At 42.0% G+C, this 9,820-nt stretch overlaps 1 protein-coding gene across 6 annotated transcripts in view; it reads left to right on the top strand.

Annotated features, from left to right (window-relative positions):
* The window catches only part of clip1a (CAP-GLY domain containing linker protein 1a), a 58,575-nt gene that overhangs the window by 29,028 nt on the left and 19,727 nt on the right, over nt 1–9,820 (top strand). For all 6 annotated transcript variants that reach the window (XM_017723632.2, XM_017723634.2, XM_017723633.2 and 3 more), the window contains 7 exons: nt 1,678–2,595; nt 6,513–6,629; nt 6,838–6,895; nt 7,252–7,335; nt 7,450–7,606; nt 8,388–8,553; nt 9,023–9,238. In XM_017723632.2, coding sequence (XP_017579121.2) covers nt 1,678–2,595; nt 6,513–6,629; nt 6,838–6,895; nt 7,252–7,335; nt 7,450–7,606; nt 8,388–8,553; nt 9,023–9,238 — 1,716 coding nt within the window. The remainder of the gene's footprint in view (nt 1–1,677; nt 2,596–6,512; nt 6,630–6,837; nt 6,896–7,251; nt 7,336–7,449; nt 7,607–8,387; nt 8,554–9,022; nt 9,239–9,820) is intronic.

Raw genomic sequence — 9,820 nt, forward strand, 5'->3', positions numbered from 1 at the left:
ACATATATGGCAGATTAATATTGACACTAATGACTCAAGTAATGCTGGTGGTGCTCTCTTAACTGCATACTAATGTTTCATAATAATGATCACATCTGGCAACAGGGAGTTTTTAATATTTTGAGCTGTTTTAGACCTTTGAGTTCCAAACATGCTCCTTGTGGCCTGAATCAAGTTATGGGTAAATCAGGTTTCACCCAGACTACACTGCTTCTGCCACATTTCCATTGTAAAGTGATAAAATAATAATACTAATAGAATAGAAATAATATTAATAGTAATAGAATCATTTATCTTGATTTAGGCATTTTATTATCAAATTGCAGATAATAATGGTCACAGTAACAAAAGACTAACAATGCTGTTCATCAACAAAGTGATTGAAGGACAAAAGTAGAACTAAAAAAAAACTACTAGAAAACTAGTAGCTGGCTTACCTGTCTAAATACTTATGTTTTCTGTAGCTGAAGCAAGCGTTGAGATTGAGGGAGTCTAGCTTATATGCTCACTTGCTGAGCACTAATGGAACAGAGGTGCATCATGCTTAATGTAGATACAAGATACAAGATACTCAGTCCTCGCTAGTCATCCTCAAGACCTTTCCTAGACCCTCCAAAAACCCTTTCAAAGACCCTCCAAAACCCTTTCCTAGTCTTGAGGTTCCATTTATTAGCCCCCAGAAACCTGCCCTTAAGAGCTCACTGAACCTTATGAATGAAACATTGTGAATGCCAATTAGCCTCATCTAATGGGGCTGCTTGGAACTCACTGTAGCACTTAAATGGCCCATGGTCCAATCCTTATACCCTGTTCCTTTTCAGAATTAAGTATGTCCTTCAGTTCTGCTTTTGGGTAGTGCCTTTTGATTCTACTAGTGTTTGCTAGTTTGAGATTCCAAAATTGACTAGCACTTGCACATTTAGATCCTTATTCTCATTTTACGTACTATTCTATGAATACTCCAGCCTAGCCTCTACCACATCACACTGTTGACTATCACTGACAATACATTCAACTTGGTTCCTTGTACTTAGAAAAGAACTGAAAATCCATTGACTTAAAACTCAAAGTATAAGCTATTGGGAAGTAGCTGAGTTCTCTGACCAAATGTTTGAAATATGTGAAAGTATAAAATTCAAAACTACTCATTCTAATTATCCGGATACTAACCCTATTGTGTCATACCAGAACGTGCAATGTGTTTCTCTACTAATCACTGCAGTGTGTAAAAATCCCCTCTTAACAAAGCATGAAAGCGAGTCAATAAAAGCCTGGTGCTGGAAGGAGCAACTTTTTCTGTTGTGCAATGATTTCAGACTATTACATTTATTGTGAATGAATGATTTTAGGGTAATTTTTAGGAAAGGTAATGGGTACAGTTGATCAGTTAGACTTAACGTAGCCCTAAAATAAATGAGTACTGCTTAAATATATATATATATATATATATATATATATATATATATATATATATATATATATATATATATATATATATATATATTTATATTTATTTTTTAAATAAACATTTGCTGACTGAATTCAGCAGCTGCAATGGGTTTTCTTTTCGTTCGAAGTACAAGGAATTGTGTCAGTAATCATTTGTTGTATTTGACCGTAGCATATTCTTATAACAAACATAATTTTGTATGAGACTATTGGTTGTCCTGTGTCTAGGTTGCCACAGTGTCTGAGAAGTCACGCATTCTGGAACTAGAAAGGGACCTTGCTTTGCGGGGCAAAGAAGTGGCTGCCCTTCGGCAACACCTGGAAGCCGGACCTGGAGCCGGAGCTTCTATTCAGGACCCTGCAGCTGTAGTAATTCAAGAAGAGGTCAGGTCACTCCGTGCCCAGCTGTCCTCTCTAAGAACTAGCCACGATGCAGAGCTGGCTGCCCTGAATGCCAAGCTGGAGGCTGAAGAAAAAGCACATTGTGAGGCTTTAACTCATATCCAGGCCTCTTCAGCACTTTTATCCAAAGACAATGAACAGCTTCGCACCCGATTAAGCGAGGCTGAGAAGGAGAATGCAGATGTTATTGAGCTCTGGCGCTCCAAGCTAGCCTCTGCCATCACTTCACATCAGCAAGCCATGGAGGAATTGAAGGCCTCCTCAGGTAAGGGGGCCACTGACACTCAGGCAGTTGAGCTTGTTGAATTGAGGGAGGCTTATGAAAGGCTGAAGGCCACACACAGCCTGGAGCTGGAGGAGAGCATAGCCAGGCACAATGCTGATGCTAAGAGGTGGATGCAAGAAGGTGAAGAACTAAGAAAACGGTCACTTACTGTAACTGAAGAGAAGGAGCGACTGGTTGAATCTCTGCGAACTAGCCTGGAAAGTGTAGAAGAACAGCACCTGGTGGAGATGGAAGAAGCTTTGGGCAAGCTGCACAATGCTGAACTTAGGGTAAAAGAGCTAGAGGAGGAAGCATTTAAGCTGGGACAGCAAGTGGAAAAGAAGGACCAGGAGGTTGAGGACCAAAAAGCAGCCCTTCAAGCTCTTTACTCTGAGCAGAGCCAAGGCAACCAGGATCTCCAAAGTCTATTAGCCCGTCTAGAAGAAGCAACAAACAAGGCCAGGTCACAAGAAGGCAAGGTGAGGCCAAAATGTCTTATATTCTATGTAGTCCAATGTAACAGTGCTGCTTACTTTGCAAAATTTTTCACATAAAATAGTCTGGGGCCACAGTCGCAACCTTTTGCTTTGTTGGAATGAAACCCTGCACTTGCTCTTTATGGATGAGGTTGGTAACCCCTGGTATAGTGGGTAACATTACTGCCTTCAGTGTTATGTACTGGAGTTTGTTTCCCTGCATGGGCAGACATACCACTTTTTACTAGTAAAAGTCCTTGGGCAAGACTCCTGACACTATATTCCCCTATCTGTAACATATTTTGCATTGTAAGTTGCTCTGGATAAGAACGTCTATCATATGCACAAATGTAGGTTCATGGCTCAGGCCATTCATCTCTGACATGAAGCTTTTTACCAGGCATTATCAGCAGCTTCCTTCAGTTCACAATTTATTATAACAAAAAAGTGAACATTGCACACTTACTAACGTTATAGCACTCAGGATACCTTTTAATTAATTTATAAGCACAATTCTGAAAACGTTGGGCATTAAAAGTGCAAATAAAAACAAAGCAATGGTTTGTCAACTGTGTTTTACAGGTATTTAATTGAAAACAGCAGAGATGAGAGAGATTTTAGTATTTAATTTTATAAACTTTACTCATTTTGTAAATAATTCCAAATTTGATGCCTGCAATACATTCCAAAAAAGCTGACAAGGGCAGCATAAAACTTTGTACTGATTTCAATTACATACAAATAATTGCTGTCTGTTTTTATTTACAATTTCCTTACTTTCTTGGAACTCTGACTCTTCATGGTAGTAGTATTGTTGCTTTTCCCGACTGGCAACTTGCAATCCCCCAAATATCATTCTTGTAAAATTGACCACTGGCATTTGCCAAACTGAATTAGTGCATTTTAACAAAACTGGAGCAAAGTCAGACAACAGAATATTTGTCGGTATTCAATGGTAACTAAAGTGTGTGTGTGTGTGTGTACACATGGAAGGAAGGAAGGAGGGAAGGGGAAGGAAGGAAGGGAAGGGAGGAAGGAAGGAAGGGAGGGAAGGGAAGGGAAGGGAAGGGAAGGGAAGGAAGGAGGGAAGGAAGGAAGGAAGGGAAGGAGGGATAGGAAGGGAAGGGAAGGAGGGAAGGAAGGAAGGAAGGGAAGGAGGGATAGGAAGGGAAGGAAGGAAGGAAGGTAGGAGGGAAGGGGAAGGGAGGGAAGGAAGGAAGGAAGGAAGGAAGGAAGAAGGAAGGGAAGGAAGGAAGGAAGGAAGAAGGGAGGGATGGGAAGGAAGGAGGGAAGGAAGGAAGGAAGGGAAGGAGGGAAGGGAAGGGAAGGAAGGAAGGAAGGAAGGGAAGGAGGGAAAGGAAGGAAGGGAAGGAAGGAAGGAAGGGAAGGAAGGAAGGAAGGGAAGGAAAGGAAGGGAAGGGAAGGGAAGGAAGGAAGGAAGGAAAGGAAGGGAAGGAGGGAAAGGAAGGGAGGGGAAGGAAGGAGGGAAGGGGGAGGAAGGAAGGAAGAAGGGAGGGAAGGGAAGGAAGGAAGGGAAGGGAGGAAGGAAGGAAGGAAGGAAGGAAGGAAGGAAGAAGGGAAGGAAGGAAGGAAGGAAGGAAGGAAGGAAGGAAGGAAGGAAGGAAGGAAGAAGGGAGGGAAGGGAAGGAAGGAGGGAGGGAAGGAGGGATAGGAAGGAAGGAAGGAAGAAGGGAGGGAAGGGAAGGAAGGAGGGAAGGAAGGAAGGAAGGAAGGAAGAAGGGAGGGAAGGGAAGGAAGGAGGGAAGGAAGGAAGGAAGGAAGGAAGAAGGGAGGGAAGGGAAGGAAGGAGGGAAGGAAGGAAGGAAGGGAAGGAGGGATAGGAAGGGAAGGAAGGAAGGGAAGGAAGGAAGGAAAGGAAGGGAAGGAGGGAAAGGAAGGGAGGGGAAGGAAGGAGGGAAGGGGAAGGAAGGAAGGGAAGGAAGGAAGGAAGGAAGGGAAGGAAGGAAGGAAGGAAGAAGGGAGGGAAGGGAAGGAAGGAGGGAAGGAAGGAAGGAAGGGAAGGAGGGATAGGAAGGGAAGGGAAGGAAGGAAGGAAGAAGGGAGGGAAGGGAAGGAAGGAGGGAAGGAAGGAAGGAAGGAAGAAGGGAGGGAAGGGAAGGAAGGAAGGAAGGAAGGGAAGGAGGGATAGGAAGGGAAGGGAAGGGAAGGAAGGAAGGAAGGAAGGAAGGAAGGAAGGAAGGAAAGGAAGGGAAGGAGGGAAGGGAAGGAAGGAAGGAAAGGAAGGGAAGGAGGGAAAGGAAGGGAGGGGAAGGAAGGAGGGAAGGGGAAGGAAGGAAGGGAAGGGAGGAAGGAAGGAAGAAGGGAGGGAAGGGAAGGAAGGAAGGAGGGAAGGAAGGAAGGAAGGAAGGAAGAAGGGAGGGAAGGGAAGGAAGGAAGGAGGGAAGGAAGGAAGGAAGGAAGGAAGGAAGGGAGGGAAGGGAAGGAAGGAGGGAAGGAAGGGAAGGAGGGATAGGAAGGGAAGGAAGGAAGGGAAGGAGGGAAAGGAAGGGAAGGGAAGGAAGGGAAGGAGGGAAAGGAAGGAAGGAAGGGAAGGAAGGGAAGGGAAGGAAGGAAGGAAAGGAAGGAAGGGAGGGGAAGGAAGGAGGGAAGGGGAAGGAAGGAAGGAAGGGAAGGGAGGAAGGAAGGAAGAAGGAAGGGAAGGAAGGAAGGAAGGAAGGGAAGGAGGGATAGGAAGGAAGGGAAGGGAAGGAAGGGAAGGGAAGGAGGGATAGGAAGGGAAGGGAAGGAAGGAAGGAGGGAAGGGGAAGGGAAGGAAGGGAAGGGAAGGGAGGAAGGAAGGAAGGAAGGAAGAAGGGAGGGAAGGGAAGGGAGGAAGGAAGGAAGGAAGAAGGGAGGGAAGGGAAGGAAGGAAGGAAGGAAGGGAAGGAGGGATAGGAAGGGAAGGGAAGGGAAGGAAGGAGGGAAGGGAAGGAAGGAGGGAAGGGAAGGAGGGAAGGGAAGGAGGGAAAGGAAGGAAGGGAAGGAAGGAAGGAAGGAAGAAGGAAGGAAGGGAAGAAAGGAAGGGAGGGGAAGGAGGGAAGGAAGGAAGGAAGGGAAGAAAGGAAGGGAGGGGAAGGAAGGAAGAAGGTAGGAAGGAAGAAGGAAGGAAAGGGAAGGGAAGGGAAGGGAAGGAAGGAAAGAAAGAGATCAATCAAAGGGGGTCAGATCCCTTGGGGGCCATTCAACTGGTCCACGACGACCAATCCACTTTCCAGGAAACTGTTCAGCTAGGAATGCTTGGACCTGACACCCATAATGTGGTGGTGCACCATCTTGCTGGAAAAACTCAGGGAATGTGCCAGCTTCCAAAGTGGATTGGTCGTAGTGGGCCAGTTTAATGGCCGCCTTAGACTTTTATCTTCAGGGTCATCTGAAGGCAACTGTCTATGCTGTGAAGATACGAAATGTGCAGCACCTGAAACTACGGATACTGGAAGCCTGTGCTAGCATTTCTTCTGCAGTGTTGCTATCAGTGTGTGAAGAGTGGGAGAAGAGGGTTGCATTGACAATCCAACACAATGGGCAGCACTTTGAACACATTTTATAAGTGGTCAGAAACTTGTAAATAACTCATGAAAGAGTAAAGTTACATTAAAACCAAATTCTCAATAAGTTTGATGTCACATGACCCTCTTCCCATTGAAAAAAAAAATTAAAGTTGGATCCAAAATGGCCGCCATGGTCACTACCCATCTTGAAAAGTTTTCCCCCTCCCATATGCTAATGTGCCACAAACAGGAAGTTAATATCACCAACCATTCCCATTTTATTTGGGTGTATCCATATAAATGGCCCGTGTGTGTGTGCTTATATATGAGCCTAAATATTTGCTTGTTTCTTTACTACTTGTAGCTCATATTGTCTCATGCTATTGTCTCATGCCTCCACTGTTGTATTATTCTTTTTTTCATTGCTGCTAGGTCACAGAGTTGACCTCTGTGCTTGAGGGCAAGCAGCAGGAGATGGAAGGACTACAGCAGAGCATGGCCTCACTGCAGCAAATTAATAGCTCTTTAGAGAAAGAGCTCCTTGACTTGGTAAGCTGCATAAGAATTGAGTTAATTGAAAGAGGTAACTGTACACAGTGGGGCAGGCTATACTGTATAGTGCAACATGAGTTGTATTATAAACTCAAGCAACAGTAACCCTCAGAAAAACATTTGTTTTACTGTGGGTTTTTTGTGCAAGTGCTGACTTATTTCTATGTCTATTAAGATTGTTTCATTTTATTTGTTTGTTCAATAGAAAGAAAAGCTCACCACATCTTTAAATGAAAAAACAGAGTCCTCAAATGCTATGCAAAGTAAGTGTATGTTTTTCTTTTTTCTTTGCTTGCTGTTTAAAAAGTGCAAGTTTTGTGTTCTGTTGAATGTAAGAATAGTACTCTGACTATATAGGACTGTTACCTCAGTACAACTGTTATTTTCCAATTTTATGTACAGCAGTCATAGTCAAAGGCTACAATGCTCTTGAGTTTTTTTTTTTTGTTTAACAACTTTTCCCCAAAATTCATATATAACATTACTGTTATTCTAAATAAAATAAAAAACACATACTTGCACTATACATTTCTTAACTATACTTTGTTTAGTAGGTTAGTGTTTCTATATAGATTATTTTATCCCATGCCCTTTGTTTTGTGTTCCTTTGTTTCTTCAGAGGTACAAGAAATGCTTAACAAGAAAGAGGATCAGTGCATGTCTCTTTTCACTGAATCAGAAACACTCAAGGTCCAACTTTCTGGTAAGTGTTCTGATATTATAATTCCAAATATGAATGATTTTGATGCTGATTTTGAAACTGTATGTAATTGTCAGATTAAACCTTTCTTTATAACTTTTTTCTTTTTCTTTTCAGATGCAGAGATGAAATTGAAAACGGATGAAGAGAAGCTTGACCAGCTAACTAAAGATAAGGCTAAGCTTGAAAGTGACATTAATGACTTGCTAAAATCATCTGGAGACAGCTCTGCTCATCTGACAAAGATGATGGAAGACCTCAATCAAAAAGAGAGGTACACCTTGAAGTATTTGTAACATAATATAGGTATATACATGGAGTTGCCACTTCATCGAGTACACCTACTTTGTACTTAAGCTCAGTTCATAAATATATAACTGTGAAACTGTGCAAAAATGGTCTCGATCAAATCGCTTAATCCCAGTCACCTCAGATAGTTGCAGTTAATTGGTCATGTAGTAATTGTGACAAAACTGTTGCTATAAATAATATACTTATGTACATAGCACTGTATATTTTATTTATGAAATCTCATAGTGCTTTATACAGGTATATAAATAAAATATTGAGAAGATAAATCACTACACTGTAAAATAAAGCAATAGCACAGCTGACATCAGAAGAAAATGGGGCATAATACTACCTAATGCCTAATATGCCTACTATGCCTAATATCTAGGCATATGCTAGCCTTAAAGAATATGTTTTTAATGTGCACTAAAGACATGGACTGGAGTTAAAACATGAAATTGCATACCTAATTTCTGCTGGAAGGCTGTTCCAGAGTTGAGGAGCTATATAAGAAACTGATCTTACACCAACTGGGTTGTAAGTCATCTTAGGCATATTATCAGTGCCAACACATCTGGCATATATGATTCCATTTGTTGTGGCATCAGTGCACATGTTAATGCACATTGATTATAGGAAACATTTCACAACAGATTTTTGCATTACTTTTATATTAACACTGGAGATTTACTTTAAAGTCTGAAATTTCTGATCTCCTTTGTCTGCTTCTTTTGTGTTCTCTCCTGTAACATTTCTATTCAAAGGAGACTTGAGGAGCTTCAGAATCAGCTTTTGGAGCAGAAGCAGTTAGTTGCACGCTCTGTGGAAAGCAGGAGTCAGGAGCAGGCTCGAGCCAAGCAAGAGATGAATGACACCATTAAGAAACATCAGGAAGAGGTTTGCACCCTTCAGGAGAAGATCAGACAACTGGTAAGTGCACAGAATGAAATTCACTCTGTTTGTAATACATTATAGCATTAAATAACTATACCAAACGTGTGCCACACTTGTACATCCACACTGAAATGACTTAAAACAATGTGTGACAGTTTCTGAAACCTCAAAATAACTCAACTTTGAAGGTTTTCAGTTATTTAGTTTATGTTCTTTCTGTCAGTTCTTCTTATTAAAGTGTTTGCCCATGGACAAACTCACAAACCTGATGTGACAAGGCAATCTCTTTACATGGCACAGCTAATTAAGTACTAGCAGGCAGGCCAATAATGTCTTTCACGTTATTAGACAGAACTAACAAAAGTTTTGTAAGCTGATGAAGTTTGTTAAAGCCAGGGGCATAGACAATAGTTTTTCCAAGACAGACAATGGAAAAGCAAGGACATTTAAAGGAAAATAAGGACGGGTGGTAACCCTAAATATATGTACTGTTATTGCTATGCAGGAGAAGAACGTAGAGGAGACTCAAGCTAAAGTTCAAGAAACCCAGGCGTCTGGAGAGAAAGAACTTGCCAGTGCTTTAGAGCAGCACTCAGAAGAGCTACAAGTGCTATGCAGTCAAGTTGAAACAGCACAGCAACAGCTCTACCTGTCTGAAGAGAAGTGCCAAAAGCTCAAAGAAGAGGTGGAAGAGTTGGTGACCTTGAAAGAAAAGGTTCAGGTAAGGGTTTAAAAAAAAACCAAAAAAAAAAACCTAATGAAGTAGGAGAGTAGTTCAGCAGTTACATTTTATGGGATTGAAATAGTTGGTACATTGGCATGGAAAAGGCAGGGTAGACCGTTAATAGGTATTAGACAAAGAACTTTTTCAGGATGACAGAATTGCAATATTTAAATTTACCTCTGTTGCATACAAAAATTAGAAGTGTACATGTTTATTATTATTATTATTGTTGTTGTTGTTGTTGTTGTTGTTGTTGTTGTTGTTGTTGTTGTTGTTATTATTGTTATTATTATTAAGTAGTAGCAGAAATATTCATTTGTTGTGAACGTTGTGCAGTTATGAGGGCATTAGACACATCTGGCACTCCTAACCTAGATTATGGTTTACACTGAGAATAAGTTAAATGTGGGAAGCTTAACATAAAAGGGGCAGCTGTGGGCTGGAGGTTAGGGAACCGGCCCTGTGACCAGAAGGTCGCTGGTTCGATCCTCAGAGCCGACAGTACATGATTGAGATGTCCTTGAGCAAGGCATCTAATCCCCAACTGCTCCCCGGGCGCTGTGGATAGGGTTTCCCACT

This window comes from Pygocentrus nattereri, chromosome 20, assembly GCF_015220715.1.
Source record: "Pygocentrus nattereri isolate fPygNat1 chromosome 20, fPygNat1.pri, whole genome shotgun sequence".
Taxonomy (NCBI): Eukaryota; Metazoa; Chordata; class Actinopteri; order Characiformes; family Serrasalmidae; genus Pygocentrus; species Pygocentrus nattereri.